We start from the raw sequence: 16,688 nt of genomic DNA on the forward strand, positions 1-16,688 counted from the left end.
ATAAGACAAAACAATTGCTGAGAGGGAAGAAAAATAAACAGGGGTGATTTTAGCCTTAATCTTCATTCAAAATTACAATTATGATTAGATTTTTGTCATTTACACTTTCAATTCTCATTCAATGAAAATAATTTAATGTATGTAGGAAGTGTGTTTGGTTGCAAATCCTATCAGATCACATGGATAGAGATAGTAGGAACTGCAGATGCTGGAGAATCTGAGATAACAAGGTGTAGAGCTGGATGAGCACAGCAGGCCAAGCAGCATCAGAGGAGCAGGAAGGCTGATGTTTCGGGCCTAGACCCTTCTTCAGAAAATGGATAGGTTGCAGCAGCAGTTAGAGGCAATGAGGAATTTACAGGAGCTAGGGGGTGTGATGGTTAGCTGTTGCAGGAAGGGAGAAAAACACAGATAATCAAGAGAGTTCTAAGGAAGGGTCACTGAGCTCGAAACGTTTTTTCCTTTACAGATGCTGCCAGACCTGCTGAGCTTTTCCAGCAACTTTGTCTTTGTAACAGATAGTCAGGTCATGGGTTACCCCCAGGAAAGGTAGTGCAGGAGTCTCCTGTGGTTATCCCCATCTCAAACAAGTACGCTTGGTTTGGAAAATGTAGGGAGTGATACATGCTTGGGGGATGTAGTATGGACAGCCACGTTTCTGGTACTGAGACTAGCTGTACTGTAACAAGGGGTGCATTAGTTTCCAATTGATTTGTGATCGGGAACTCTCTGGTCAGAGGCACAGACAGATGTTTCTGCGGCTGACAATGAGACATCAGAATGGTGTGTTGCCTCTTTGGTGCCAGGATCGAGGACGTCTCGGAGAGGGTGCAGAATATTCTCAAAGGTGAGAGGGTCCAGCGGGAGATTGTTGAACACATTGGAACTAACAACTTAGGAAGAGAAAATTATGAGATTCTGAGGAGAGGATATAGCAAGTTAGGCAGGAATTTTAAAAAGTAGGTCCTCAAAGGTAGTAATACCTGGATTACCCCCGGTGCCATGAGGTAGTGAGAGTAAGAATAAGAGGATAGAGCAGATGAATGCGTGGCTGAGGAGCTGGTGCAGGGGAGAAGGATTCACGTGTTTGGATCTTTGGAGCCTCTTCTGGGATAGAAGTAATCTGTATAAGAAGGACAGATTGCACCTAAATTGGAAGGGGATTTAATATACTGGTGAGGAGATTTGCTAGAGATGCTCAGGAGGATTTAAACAATTTTTTTTTTTGGAGGGGGTGGGTTGGGGACTCGGGGACACAGTGAGAAAAGGGATAAGTCTGAGACTGGTGCAGTTGGGAAAAAGAGGGAGTCAAATAGTCAGGGCAGGCAGGAACAAAGAGAACAAGGTAGGACTGATAAATTAGACTGCATTTATTTCAATGCAAGAGGCATAACAGGTAAGGCAGATGAACTCCGGGCATGGTTGGGAACAATGGACTGGGACATCATAGCGATTTACAGAGATGTGGCTCAAGGATAGACAGGACTGGCAGCTTAATATTCCAGGATATAGATGCTATGGGAAGGATAGAAAGGAGGTCAAGAGAGGAAGGGGAGTGGTGTTTTTGATTCAGGGAGGGTATTCCTGGGAATATTTCCAGGCAAGTTATTTGAGCGGAACTGAGAAATAAGAAAGGGATGATCACCTTACTGGGATTGTACTAAAGACCCTTGCCAGTAGTCAGCGGGAAATTGAAAAATAAATTTGTAAGGAGATCTCAGTTATCTGTAAGAATACTAGGATGGTTATGGTACGGGATTTTAACTGTCCAAACATAGACTGGGACTGTCATAGTGTTTAGGGTTTGGATGGAGAAGAATTTGTGTGTACAAGAAAGTTTTCTGATTCAGTATGTGGATGCACCTACTAGAGAAGGTGCAAAACTTGACCACCTTTTGAGGAAATAAGGCAGGGCAGGTGACTGAGGTGTCAGTTGGGGAGCACTTTGGGTCCAGTGATTGTAATTGTATTAGTTTTAAAAAAGTGATGGAAAAGGCTAGACCAGATCTAAGAGTTAAAGTTTTAAATTGGAGGAAAGCCGATTTTGACAGTATTGGGCAAGAACTTTCAAAAGTGGATTGGGGGCGGATGTTCGCAGGTAAAGGGATGGCTAGAAAATGGGAAGCATTCAAAAATGAGATAATGAGAATCCAGAGATAGTATATTTCTGTTAGGGTGAAGGGCAGGGTGGGAAGGTGGTAGGTGCAGGGAATATTGAATGACTAGAGAAATTGAGGTTTTGGTCAATAAACAGAAGGAAGCACATGTCAGTTATAGACAGCAGGGATCGAGAGAATCCCTAGAAAGGAATAAAGGCAGTAGGAGTATACTTAAGAGGGAAATCAGGAGGGCAAAAATGGGACATGAGAGAGCTTTGGCAAATAGGCTTAAGGAGAATCCAAAGAGATTCTACAAATACATTAAGGATAAGAGTAGCAACGGAAGAGAATAAAGATCAGCAAGGCTGCCTACGTGTGGGACCGCAGGAGATGGGGGAGATACTAAACGAGTATTTTGCATCAGTGTTTACTGTGGAGAAGGATATGGAAGAGAGAGAATGTGGGAAAATAAATAGTGACATCTTGAAAAATGCTCATGTTATAGAGGTGGTGGTGCTGGACATCTTAAAACGCATAAAGGTGGATAAATCCCTGGGACCTGATAAGGTGTGCCCTAGAACTCAGTGACAAGCCAGGGAAGTGATTGTTGAGCCGCTTGCTAAGATGCTTGTATCACCGATAGCCACAGGTGTGGTGCTAGAAGGGTGGAGGTTCACTAACATGGTGCCACTATTTACGAAAAGTGATAAGGAAAAGCCAGGGAACTATAGACCAGTGAGCCTGACATCAGTGGTGGACAAGTTGTTGGAGGGAATCCTGAAGGACAGGATTTACATGTGTTTGGAAAGGCAAGGACTGGTTGGGGATTGTCAATATGGCTTTGAGCGTTGGAAATCATGTCTCACTAACTTGATTGAGATTTTGAAGAAGTAATGGAGAGGATGGATGAGGGCAGAGCAGTGGATGTGATCTGTGTGGACTTCATTAAGGAGGTTGAAAAGGTTCCTCATGGTAGACTGGTTAGCAAGGTTAGATCACATGGAATACAAGGAGAACTAGCCATTTGGATAGAGAACTGGCTCAAAGCTAAAAGATGGTTGTTTTACAGACTGGAGGCTTTTGATCAGTGGTGTGCCAGAGGGATTGGCGCAGGATCTACTGCTTTTCGTCATTTATATAAATAATTTGGATGCGAACATACGAGGTATGGTTAGTAAATTTGCAGATGACACTAGAATTGTAGGTGTAGTGCACAGTGAAGAAGGTTTCTCAGTGTGACGGGACTTTAATCAGATGGGTCAGTGGGCTGAGGAGTGGCAGATGGGGTTTATTTAGATAAATGTGAGGTGCTGCATTTTGGAAAGGCAAGTCAAGGCAGGACTTATACACTTAATGGTAAGGTCCTAGGGAGCGTCGCTGAACAAAGAGACCTTAGTGCAGCTTCATAGTTATAGAGTCATACAGCACAGAAACAAATCCTTTAGTTGAACCAGTCCATGCCGACCATAATCCCAAACTAAACTAGTCTCTCCTGCCTGCTCCTGGTTCCCATCCATGTATCTATCCAAATGTCTTTTAAATATTATAATTGTACCCATATCCACCACTTCCTCAGGAAGTTCATTCCACACGCAAACCATCTTCTGTGTACAAAATTTACCTCATGTCTTTTCTAACTCTTTATCCTCTCACCTTAAAAATGTGCCCCCTAGTCTTGAAATCCCCCATCCTAGGGAAAAGACAACTACCATTAACTCCGTCTATACCTGTCATTATTTTATAAATTTCTATCAGGTCACGTCTCAAGCTCCAGTGAAAAAAGTCCCAGCCTATCCAGCCTTTCTTTATAACTCAAACCTTCCATACCTGGCAATATCCTGGTAAATCTCTTCTGAACCCTCTCCAGCTTAATAATATCCTTCCTGTAACTGGGCGACCAGAACTTGACACAGTATTCCAGAAGAGGCCTCACCAAAGTGGAATCCCAGGTAGACCGGGTAGTGAAAAAGGCATTTGGTATGCTTGCGTTTATTGGTCAGTGCATTGAGTATAGGGGTTGAGAGGTCGTTTTGCAGCGGTACAGGATATTGGTTAGGCCACTTTTGGAATACTGCATTCAGTTCTGGTCTCCCTGCTAAAGGAAGGATAGTGTGAAACTTGAAAGGGTTCAGAAAAGATATACCAAGGAGGTTGCCAGGGTTGAAGAGTTTGAGCTATAGGGAGAGGCTGAATGGGCTGGGGCTATTTTCCATGGACCGTCAGAGGCTGAGGGGTGACCTGATAGGGGTTTATAAAATCATGAGGAGCATGGATAGGTGAATAGCCAAGGTCTTTTCCCCCAGGGTAGGGGAATCCAAAACGGAGTTGAAAACTACAGGGCATAGGTTTAAGGTGAGAGGGGAGAGATTTAAAAGGGACCTAAGGGGCAGCATTTTCACACGGGTTGGTGCGTGTATGCAATGAGCTGCCAGAGGAAGAGTGGACGCTGGTACAATTTAAAAGACATCTGGATGCGTATATGAATAGGAAGGGTTTAGAGGGATATGGGCCAAATGCTGGCAAGTGGGACTAGATTAGTTTAAGATATCTGTTTAACGTGGACGAGTTGGACTGAATGGTCTGTTTCCATGCTGTACAGCTCTATGACTCGGAGTTACTTTTTGGGTTGATATTTGATGCAGTGTTTGGGTCCAGTGTTTGTAAAATGATAGAATGTCAGTTCAATTCAAATAACAGCATATTGTAATGGTTATGCTATTGGACCAAGAATCCAGAGGCCTGAACTGATTGCAGACAAGAATTTAAATCCTTTGAGGTTGTTGACTTCCTCGCCGAGCTGGCTTGTTTTTGTTCAGACGTTTCATCACCATGCTAGGTGACATCATCAGTGGAGCCTCCGATGAAGCGGTGTTATTCTACTCCGCTTGGAACTTATACTGTTTGGTCCGTAATGGTGGGTATTGTAGTTTCCTGTGTGGGTTTATAGATGGGGTCCAATTCTATGTTTGTTGATTTGAAGTATGAGTGGAGAACCATGTCTCTGGGAATTCCCGTGCGTGTCTATGTTTGGCTTGGACTACTGTGGTTACTTTATCCCAGTTAAATTGATGGCTTTCATTGTTTGAATGTACCGATATTAAGGAGAGTTCGTCGTGCTTTTTTGCTGCTAGTTGATGTTCATTTATTCTGATGGCTAGTTTCCTCCTTGTCTGTCCGATGTAATGTTTGTGGCAGTCGTTGCATGGTATTTTGTAAACCACGTTCGTTCTGCATGTTGTGGGAATGGGGTCTTTAATCCGTCTGAACAAAAACAAGCCAGCTCGGTAAGCAAATCAACAACCTCATCCACAACCCGAGCTACAGATCTTTGCCAAAACTTTAATTTAAATCCTTTCCTGGTAGTTTGTTTGAATTCACCTAACCGAATTAATCTGGAATAAAAAGCTAGTCTAGGTGACAGTGAATTTGAAGCTATCATGTTTGTCTTAAAAATACAACTACTTTGAAGGGTCATTTGGACCTGAAACGTTAACTCTGTTTTTGCTCCACAGGCGCTATCAGACCTGCTGAGTTTTTCCAGGAATTTTTCATTCATGTACTTCAAGGAAGGAAACCAACCATCTCAGCCTGGTCTTCTTACATGAGACTCCAGTTCCCCTAATTCCATTATGGAGATGGTCAGACTTGAGCCTGCCTTGTTTATGTATGAAATATAAATTAGGTGCAGGAGTAGGCTGTTCAGCCCCTCAAGCTTGCTTCACCATTCAATATGTTATGCCTACTCTTGTGCTTTACTTAGAATGCAAAACTGGTGAAGTGTTAGAAATGGTTATTTAGCACATGGTGAGTTTAAATACAAGCACTCACAGGTCTGCACAATATACTGCCCATCAAGACGTGAGGCAATCAGTTTTGGCTGTGGGGATTTTGCTGACTTCTCTGACTCCTCAATTCAGGGCTGTCCTCACTTGTGTTTGTCATAAATGCCTGTCCCTGAATGACTTTTTCAGCCAGAATTTGAAACCTGTTTCCAAGACTTGCTTCTCCTTGTCTTATTCATTGATACTGGCACTGCTCCAACTTATTGTAATCTGTTGCCGTTGGCACTACTGGTCTTGCTGTCTGCTCAGATCCACACTCCATTACTGATGATGCAACCTTTCTTCTTTTGTTCACAGGGCTTGTGATATCTTATTTCAGATTCCACTATCTTATGATTACAGCTGTCCATTATTGCTTAGCACACAAGAATGGTTTAATGGAATTAACCCATTAGTTCACTGTTCAATCCTTATGTCCATAGCTCCCCCTCTCCACTCTGATCCAATTGAACATCGGGTCCTCTGGATCACCTCTTGCATTTCTATGGGTGTACTGTATACATCGCTTTATGTGTATATGCCAAGAGTAAACAATTCAAGCACTTCGATTTTCATGTGAGTGTACATTCACATTATCTAATAACAATCAATCAATATTCTGACAGTGCTGCATTGCAAATTCCACATTCAAAGTTGTGTTGCCTTTTTTCCATCTTTTAAACATAATCATTGTAAATGTTTGATACATGATTACAATTAAAATGACCATTACATGTCAAGTAACTCTAATACATGAATGTCTGTTCATGATATTACCCCAGTTCCAGAGATTATCTCAACAGGTAGGTTCTGTTACCTTTTCTATCTCTAGTTGTACCTTCTCATTCCTTTGCTATAACTTGTAATAGTGTTCTTGCACCCTATCCAAGTCCTGTTTAACTTTCTTTAAATATTCTGGTAGAGTTGGTATCAAATAAGAGGTGTTCAACATATTCTTCAAACCTATCTTTAATGTTTTCTGCAACATTGAAGACCACCACCTCCCGATAGTGTGTGTACAAATTAAATTTGCCCTACTCTGGAGGGTAAAGTTGGGGTGAAATGTACGCATAATTGTTCGAAAGGCATGGATTACTTCCATACACACAATGTTATTTATATATGGTTATACAGTCTTTTCCTTCACCCTTCTATACCACACAGGCTATTTGCTTTACTTTGTGACTCACTTCCATGATGCATTCTACAGTCATATTAACCTGAGAATTGAACATGCACAAAGCTTTTTCTGGCCGGATAAATGGGTTGCAGGCAAATTACAGCTGCGTTCCCAAACTACACCCTGTCAGTGACGTTCCCACACTTAACATGTTGACTGGTGAATGTACATTATGATACACAACATGATCGTCTCTCTCAATCATACCAGTATTCTCCACACAGTAAATCATTTTACTGGGATTATTGGTAATCACAATAGGTGTAGCGAACACCGTACCCAGTAATGTCCCCTGCTCTGTAGTATAATTGATGGCTACAGAATAGATATGAATTAATCCCCTTAGCTGGTACAAGGTCAGACTGATGGGTCTAGATGTGAGGTTCGTAAGGTGAGTGCTGTTAATCCATAGAGGTACTTCTCGCTGTTGTATTTGCAATATAGCTTCTCTTGTCTGCCCTACCACAAACTTTCCATATGCAGAACAATGTGCCTCTGAGACGTCTGGTCCCTGTCATTTTGTGCTTCCTCAACCAACGTATTAATAACTTCACCGTGATTTTCAACATTAGATCCTATTAATCTTATCGTGCTCATTCGATCCTGATAATTTTGTAATGCATTAGTTTAAATTTGCTCCTCTCCTAAGGATATTCTTCAATTGTAGTACCTTTACCTTCTAGTCCAAATTAGCAATATCCATTGTATTTACTACTCCAGTACCTGTATTGAACCTTGTTATTACATCATGCAGTAGACTCCTTTTTCTTCTTTGATTCTATTTTTTTCTTCTCTTCTGTTTTCTTTTCCATAGCCCATGAACCTTGTCTCTTTGCCCTTTGCTCAATGACCTGTTTAAGTAATTCTCAGTACAATCATAGTGTTAGATCAGGATGTTATGTGGGTAACCTTATTCTAGTTGTTAAGTTTTACATGCTTGCGCCAGTACGTGGTATGTGTTATACAGAATTCTTATGTCCTTGATCAGTACCAATCTGTTCTCTTGAGCATGTTTCGTTTGTGGGCACGGTATTTTTATTGTGATTTTGATGGATTGTGGTTGTTGAAGTTGTTGACGGAGTTGCATTTACCACTATTTCTAGCCATGTGTTATTTTATTTGTGTCCCATATGCCACAACTAGCTAATATTGCACACCTGATTCAGGTTCAATCATATTAACTATAACCTTGGTAAGACTTTAAGCAGCTGAATGGTTTACTTGATTTAAAACCTGAATCTCCCCTTGTCAATAGCCTGCTTGTCTCTGGACTTGATTCACACACCTCATCTCCCTCATTGCCTCTACCACAGTTTAGTTCGGCCCAATATTTTGTGTGGGGTCACTTCCGGCAGTGACGCTGCTACGGGAAGTTTTGTCTGGGCAGTTGCCATGGTTCTTCCGGGTAAAACGCATGGTTTCCATTCTCATTGTAGAGAGGCTGTTAGGAACCAGACCAGACCCCCTCAAAATATTTTAAGAAAGTAGCCTAGACCCTGACTTTTACTTATTTTTAAGGCAAATGTAAAGTGCCCTGTTCTAGAGGCAATGCGATTAGTCAAAACTATTCGACGTTAAACAGTTTATTTAAGCACTATAGTTAAAATACAAACAAAAGAAAGAAGAACTTAGAACAACTTAACTCTATTGGAAAACGTAACAGAATAATAGAAACAGTAACTATTACTAATTAACTGTTCCAATATGGTAGCATCATATACACCTCCCTTGGCAAAAAGGAAAATTCAGAAAAATAGATTTGTTTCACATGTAATCCCGCAGCAGTGAGAAACCCCAGCTTCTAGCTGTAACTGAGAGGGGGAAAAGATAGCTTATACTTCTTCAAGCCCACAACAGCAAGTGCTTAAAGCTAAAGCTAAAGCTAAAACTAAAAATAAATCTAGAAAGCCTGGTCTCTGAGAGGTGGCCACACCTACCCAGACTACCTGTATTGTTCCAACTTTTTAAAAAATGCCCAAGGTCTCACAAGCTGTTTACTTTTTTACATATAATCGGGCGTCTCTTGTTCAACCTTCCTTTTGGGGGAAGAAAAGGACAAGATAACCTCTTAAAGCCACAGCATCATCACAAGGCTAAGTCCAGCCAGGATCATTATCTACAGCTAGCTCTTGTTCCCTATGTCTCCCAATTATATGCCAAAAAAATCGAGATAGCAACTGCTCTAATTTACAGCTTTGATTACCAATATTATTGTTCTGCCCACATCAGATCAAACAAATTATAATCTGAGCAGACCACTTGAAACTGGGTCCTTTCCCCTAATGGACCATCCTTTTGTGGTCTTCCCATTCATTTCCAATTGGAATAAAACTGACGTTCTTTATTGTTTTGGTGTTTGGCGGACCTCTGAATCCTCTACCTCCTTTCCTTCAACTCCAAAGAAGAGCCTTCCTTCAGGTCTTGTAAAAATGAGCTGTGAAGATCCTTCCCCAATCCTTCCAGCTCATCCATTGAGGACCAAGGATCCCAAAAGCCTAATATTGTGCGTCAGTCTAGCCAATTGCCTGTTCTGTCTCCTCTAGGGCAGGAACATTTCCAGGTAGTTCTGGATCTGTTTCTCCCAAGACACCAAGGCTTTATTTAGTTCACATGGTACGAGTCCATTTTTCTTGTGTCCATCGTCGGCTTGTACGCTGAGCAGTTGGCCTTGTCTACTATACTATATAACTTGACATTTTCTCGGGGCATTATGGATCAGCTTCATGTAGTTGGTTGTGGGAATTTGCAGTGTGCAAATTTAACTGCTGTTTCTCCAACATTAAAACAGTTGTTATTTTATTGGCTGTAAAGTACTTTGGGACATCCTGCAGTCATGAAAGATATGAATGCAGATCTCCTCTTGATTCTGAGAAGCTTCGGTTTTGCTAACAAAGTGATAAATGATATGATCTTTTATAAAATAATTCATTCTGTACATAAATCTTATAATCATTTTCATCTTTTTCAGTTACTTCATCAAATAACTCCAAATCAGTCAAACTTGATTTGCATTTCACAATGTAAGAAATTTTTCTGAATGAAATGGTAATTAGTACTATAAAACTGAAAGCATACAAAAATCCAAAAATAATACAGATCCTGTCAAATGGCAAAAAAGTGAAGTGATGAAACACAAGAGCTACAAAAACAAAACATGAAAATAAATCTGCAACAGATTTCAAACCAATGCAAAATGCTTACAGCTATCTTAGGAAAAAGAGAATGGACAAGAAAATTGCAGGCTCTTCGAAAAGACAATGTTGATTGTCATTGAAAATAATGACAGATGTGTTTGAATAATTACTTTGCAGCAATAGTCATAGTTGAGGAAGAAATTTAACATGTCAGACATTCCATGGGAACATCAGTTGAATGAGGGATGAAAGTTTGTTGATATTAAGGAAAAGTTATAGTAACAAAGAAAATAATGGTGCTACAGTGATGGATCTTAATTTCTAACCCTGGGTTTTAAGGAAGTAGGTACCAATGTTGCTTATGCCCTAACTCATTGAATTCCAGGTAGTGTGGGTCCATAGACGTGGTTGGGGGCAAGAGGTATTTCACTTGCTGTGTTATTGTTTGTGCCATTTTGAGCTCCACAGGGTTTTTAAACATTGCCTTGAGGCCTCAACGCCTAGGTTGTTCAACTACACCTTATTTAAAAAAAGGCTTCTATTTAAAGGGACCACACAGTTTTCAGCTCAGTTGCAGCTCCATGGCAGTCATTTCTGCCTTGGAGCTTGGCTTCAGCCCACAGCTTGGGAATCCCTGGCCTTTCAACTATCTTCCAACGTTCTCTTAATTCAGGAGCCATTCCTTTAGGTTGTTAAATTGAGCATGCTTTTCTGTGTAAGGAAGGTGAGAGGTCAGTTGGCTGAACGTCCTATCAGGAAATCGCAGGATAGCGTAACTGAAAACTCTGATCACTTTCAGATGTTCAGATAAACAATATGGATTTTTAAAGAGATTCTTGCCTGATTTTATGTATTTATACCCAATTTTATATTCTGAAGAGGCGATTAAGAGCATTGAGGCAAATAGTTGGTGGAGTTGTAGACAGCGTGAAGGACTGTTGTAGGTTGCAACAGGACATTGACAGGATGCAGAGCTGAACAAAGAAGTGGCAGATGGAATTTAACCAGAAAAGTGTGAAGTGATTCATTTTGGAAGGCTGAATTTGAATGCAGAATACAGGGTTAATGGCAGGATTCTCGGCAGTGTGGAGGAACAGAGGGATCTTGGGGTCCACGTCCATAGATCCCTCAAAGTTGCTACACAAGTTGATGTTAGGGTTGTAAAGAAGGCGTATGGTTTGTTGGCTTTCATTGGCAGGGGAATTGAGTTAAGAGCCGCAAGGTTATGCTGCAGCTCTATAAAACTCTGGTTAGACCACACTTGGGATATTGTGTTCAGTTCTGGTCACCTCATTACAGGAAGGATGTGGAAGCTTTAGAGAGGGTGCAGAGGAGATTTACCAGGATGCTGCCTGGACTGGAGGACAGGTCTTGTGAGGAAAGGTTGAGGGAGCTAGGGCTTTTTTCATTGGAGCGAAGAAGGATGAGAGGTGACTTGATAGAAATTTATAAGATGATGACAGGCTTAGACAGAGTGGATAGTCAGAGACTTTATCCCAGGGCGGAAATGACTATTACGAGGGGGCATAATTTTAAGGTGATTGGAGGAAGGTATAGGGGCGATGTCGGAGGCAGGTTCTTCGCACAGTGGTGGGCGTGTGGAATGTGCTGCCGGAAGTGGTAGTGGACTCAGATACTTTAGAGATTTTTGAGCAACTCTTGGATAGGCACATATAGGGTATGCAGGGTAGATTGACCTTAGTAGGATAATAGGTCGGCACAACATCGTGGGCCGACGGGCCTGTGCTGTGCTGTACTGTTCTATGTTCTAAATATCTATGAATGTTATTTATCCAAACTTCTAGAAGGCCTTTGATACAATCACACATAGACTTTTGACCAAAGCTGAAACTCATGATCTGAAGATAAATTATTGATCGGAATAAGAAGTTGGCTAAATGGCAGACAGAGTAGGTCTGTTAAGGTACTGTATTTGGCAAGATGCAACTGTTGGTGTCTGTGATGTGGATTCAGCTACACTATTTATTAACATCATAAATAATGGCTACAAAGCCATATATAGATAGGGATAGAGAGAGAGAGAGAATTATATCAATGATACAATAATAGATGGCATTTTAGGCAGCATACAATTTTCAAATTGCAAAAAGCTACACTTTGAATGGTCAAAACTCTGGCAAATGGATATCAATGTAGGAAGGTTTCAAAACATCTATTTTAGACTAAAAAGGATGCAATGGAGTACATTTTAAATGGCAGAAAGCTAGAATTAGTAAAGATCCAAAAAGACTTGGTGTTCAACATCCATTGATTATTAATATGTCATGAACAAGCATCAGTCAAAAAGTTTAATGGAATCATGGCAGTATGTTTAGGGGAGTAGGATTTAGAAGTTATATCACAAGTGTTCAAAGTCCTGATTAGGCTACATCTAGGCTACAGTGAACAATTTTGGCAATCTCACACTAGGAAGGATAAATCGGTCATAGAGTACAGCATAAGAAATTACAGAAACTAACGTGATCTCTTCATTTAGAAGGGTATGGAATGATTTGAAGATATTAAAGAGAATTGATAGTAAAGTTGGAGAAAAATGGCTTCCACTGGCTGGGGAAGACTTCGGGGGCCCTATAGTCTAAAACTTAGAGACCGCTATTGTGCAGAAATGAAGTTAGAAAACACTTCTATAGAAAGTTTGGAATTCTCTTCCACAAATGGCCAATGAGGTCAGATAAGTTATTGATTTTATACCTAGGATAGACAGATTTTTGTTAACCACAGCTGTTCAAGGGAGTTTTGTAGAACCAACCAAGGTAGGTTTGTGGAGTTAGGTGGCGAATCAGTTGAAAGACATGACAGACCCTAAGTTCTAAATGACTTAATTTCTATGTTTCTGTTATATCAATCTGTCTTTGAATGCTCAAGTAATCATTTTTTCTGTATTGGTGTAACTGTTGCTTTGTTCAAACCTGCCACTTTCCCACATTTCCTTCTTGATGTTTTGTGGTACATTATAGCCAGGAATATTATTTGTGTGTTCCCTGCAGTTTTTAAGTCTATAAACTGGTTAAGTTTTGGTTTGGTAATGTTCTTTGGCCATGCATACTGCTGTCACCAAATTGTTGTTTTTAAATTCTTCACTCTGCAGTTCAGTCTGATGAGTTGATTTACCTAGCTCTGTTCTCACCAATCTCCACTTGACCAATCAAAATATTAATTGCCTCTTGGTATAAAACTTGTCACATTGGACTCAATAGTAAGTCTCTTGATTTCTCCACAGATACTGCAGACCTTTTAAGTTTCTCCAGCAACTGCTATTATTAATGACTTTTTTTTTCTATGATATGTCAAAATGGATGGAATTAAGGTCCTGTTGTATGATATGAAATGAAATAGAATGCTAACCTGCTTTTTTCAATTTTTGATTAGTGTTTCTAAAAATAATCAGCCAAAAGTTGAAATCATTGAAGCCGCAGAAAAGAAACTCCTTTGTAAATATGATTAATTATTTGTTCGTCCTCCTTAGGTAGCCGCAGGGGAATGCAATGAAGATACTGAAGTATACAACATTACTTTGAGCACGGGTGATGAACTTACTCTAATGGGACAAGCTGAAATCCTTTATGCCAAAACATCGAAAGAAAAGTCCAGACTTAACAATATCTTTAAGAAAATTGGAAAATTGAACTCTATTGGCAAATTTGGACGAGGAAAGATGCCTTGCCTTATTTGTATGAATCACCGGACAAATGAAAGCATTAGCCTTCCTTTCCAGTGTAAAGGCCGATTCAGCACACGTAGTCCCCTTGAGATACAAATGCAAGATGGTGAACACACTATTCGCACCATTGTTGAAAAGACCAGGCTACCAGTCAATGTTACTGTGCCATCTGCTCCTCCACGAAATCCTTACGATCTGCACCTCATTCGAGAGGGTCATCGCTATAAGTTGGTTAATATTCAAACTAAAACTGTTGTGGTGTGCTGTGTACTTCGCAACAACAAAATGATTCCCATGCACTTTCCACTTCATTTAGTTGTGCCAAAGTTTACCTTAGCTGAAGGTCTTCTTAAGGGAGCAATGTGGTATGAGAGTACAGTTCAACATTCGTTCAATGTTTGTCAGGAGCAGTTTGATATTGAAGAATATTCACGAGCTGTTCGGGATGTAAAGATTGACTGGAATGAAGATTGCAAAAGTCCAAAGAAGACAAGGTGTACTGGGCACAGTCACATGCCCAACTCTCTTAGCTATGCCCGTGAAGAATTGACACAGTCTTTTCATCGACTTTCAGTATGTGTTTATGGAAATAATTTGCACGGAAATAGTGAAGTTAATCTGCATGGTTGCAAAGATCCAAATAATGAGTGGACTCTCTTCTCTCATGAAACCGTCCCATCTCAAGATTCTGGAGACAGTGGGAGTGATTATCTGCTACCTGAAGTGACTGAAGAATCTGCTGGAGTCCAGTCGTGGTCAGAACTTCCCTACGAAGAGCTCTGGTTAGACCAAGGGACTGGGAGACAGGGTGGACAAGATCTTTTCTGTTTGGGCGAGAGATTGAAATCTGATCAGAGGGGCTCTAGCCGCTCTAAATGTCCAGCTTCTGCCACCCTTTCTTCTTCAGGTCCTTTGTCTTCAATTAAACCATCATCTGATGTTTGTCTACCTCCACCTCCACCTCCAGTGCCTCCAAAGTCTGAAGCTGTAAGTCCTGATCTTAGAGACTGACCACACAATATTTATCAAACTTAATGCTGAACCAGTTTTACAAAGTGGTAAGAGTGTATGAATTCAAAACTAAGAAATAATTAATTGTGACTCATTATTTTACTACCATGAGTTGCAAAATATCAATTTTCCTGCAGTGCTACCTAGACCTGATTTTTCCATTTCCAGTGGTCGATTTTATATAAAATGCTTCTTAGAATTAGGCTGGTGAATGCAGTGTTTCTAAAATATAGCAGATAACAGATCTCTGGTTCTAATAAATATGAAACGTTTGCTAAATCGTTATTGGAAACTTGGAAAATAAGATTTAAAGATTTAGTGAGAGATAGTAGGAACTGCAGATGCTGGTGAATCCGAGACAACAAGGTGCAGGGCTGGATGAACGCAGCAGGCCAAGCAGCATCATAGGAGCAGAGAGGCTGACGTTTTGGGCCTAGACCCTTCATCAGAAAAGGGGGAGGGGAAGGGGGTTCTGAAATAAATAGGGAGAGAGTGGGAGGCGGATAGAGGAGAGGATGGGTGGAGAGGACGAGAGAGTTGCAGTGGGAGAGAGATCCCCTGACGTTTGTCCGGAGGGAGGGGGGTAACTGCTCCTATGATGCTGCTTGGCCTGCTGTGTTCATCCAGCCCTGCACCTTGTTGTCTCGTTTAAAGATTTAGTGTTATGTTATTTTTCATTCACAGTTACATGACAGCACTGCTCCAGAATCAAATCAAAGTGGAATAATCACTGATCGTTATTGAGTATATTGATTCTTCAAGGGGTGTGTTAGCTCAATTGGCTGGACAGCTGGCATTTGCAATGCAGAGTGATACCAACAGCGTGAGTTCAATTCCTGCAGTAGCTGAGGTTACTATGAAGGACTTTGCTTCTCAACCTCTCCCTTCTCCCCTCACCTGAGGTGTACTGACCCTCAGGTTAAACCACCACCATTTGTTTCTAACCCACTTCCTCCAACTCCTCCCCCCCCCCCCCTTTCTCTAATGAGAGACCAGCCCCATGGTTTGCTAAGACTATGGCAACTTTAGCTTTACTGAGTCTTCTAACTGAAAAGCATCAGGATGATAATGTTCCTGCTTGGGAGGAAATGTTAGCAAAGTTCCTTATCCATCAACCACTTTAAGCATTGATGTGTTTCCTGCTTGATTTTATTGTATAGCTGTTGTTATTTCTCTCTGCCACAATGTTTAAGTATCTTGCCAATTTCACTGTTCCGAATCACATGATGAATAGGTGCTTGTTAGCGATTCAAGGGCAGCAGGCATTTCAGATGAGTCCCCACTTTCCTGAGAATGGGGAAGATGTCAGCTTAAAAAAAGTCTAATGCTTGATATCAAATATCAGTAAGCATCTTGAAATGTCTGTTTTCTTGACAAGCAACTTGATATCCCAAGTTTATTTATTGTTGGTACGGGAAAGAGGGTTAAATTGTTTTATTCAATCTTGTAATGTGTTTAAACTGTGTTTATCTGTATAATCTCCTTACACTTGTAAATAGACGCTAATGCTATAATTTTCACAGCATTTCTAAATATGTTGCTTTGGCTGAATGTTTTTGTTGTAATATTTAACTGATGTGGTAATTTATATGCTGTAAATCTATTCCAAAATACATTCTCAAATGTTGTTGAGAAAATATTCAAAATTTAAGGAATTGATCTCCAGATGTATGGGACCATGTGGAACTGCACCAGAGGTCATGGTAGGCCATGTGAGGGTTGTGGGGAGGTGAATTAGCGGCAGTAACCACCACTGTGACC

The 16,688-nt window shown here is 40.7% G+C and overlaps 1 protein-coding gene across 2 annotated transcripts in view; it reads left to right on the forward strand.

The window, feature by feature from the left end:
• The window catches only part of garem (GRB2 associated, regulator of MAPK1), a 120,021-nt gene that overhangs the window by 88,922 nt on the left and 14,411 nt on the right, over nt 1-16,688 (forward strand). For both annotated transcript variants that reach the window (XM_048596322.1, XM_048596323.1), the window contains one exon: nt 13,722-14,903. In XM_048596322.1, coding sequence (XP_048452279.1) covers nt 13,722-14,903 — 1,182 coding nt within the window. The remainder of the gene's footprint in view (nt 1-13,721; nt 14,904-16,688) is intronic.

This window comes from Rhincodon typus, chromosome 4, assembly GCF_021869965.1.
Source record: "Rhincodon typus isolate 14 chromosome 4, sRhiTyp1.1, whole genome shotgun sequence".
Lineage (NCBI taxonomy): Eukaryota > Metazoa > Chordata > Chondrichthyes > Orectolobiformes > Rhincodontidae > Rhincodon > Rhincodon typus.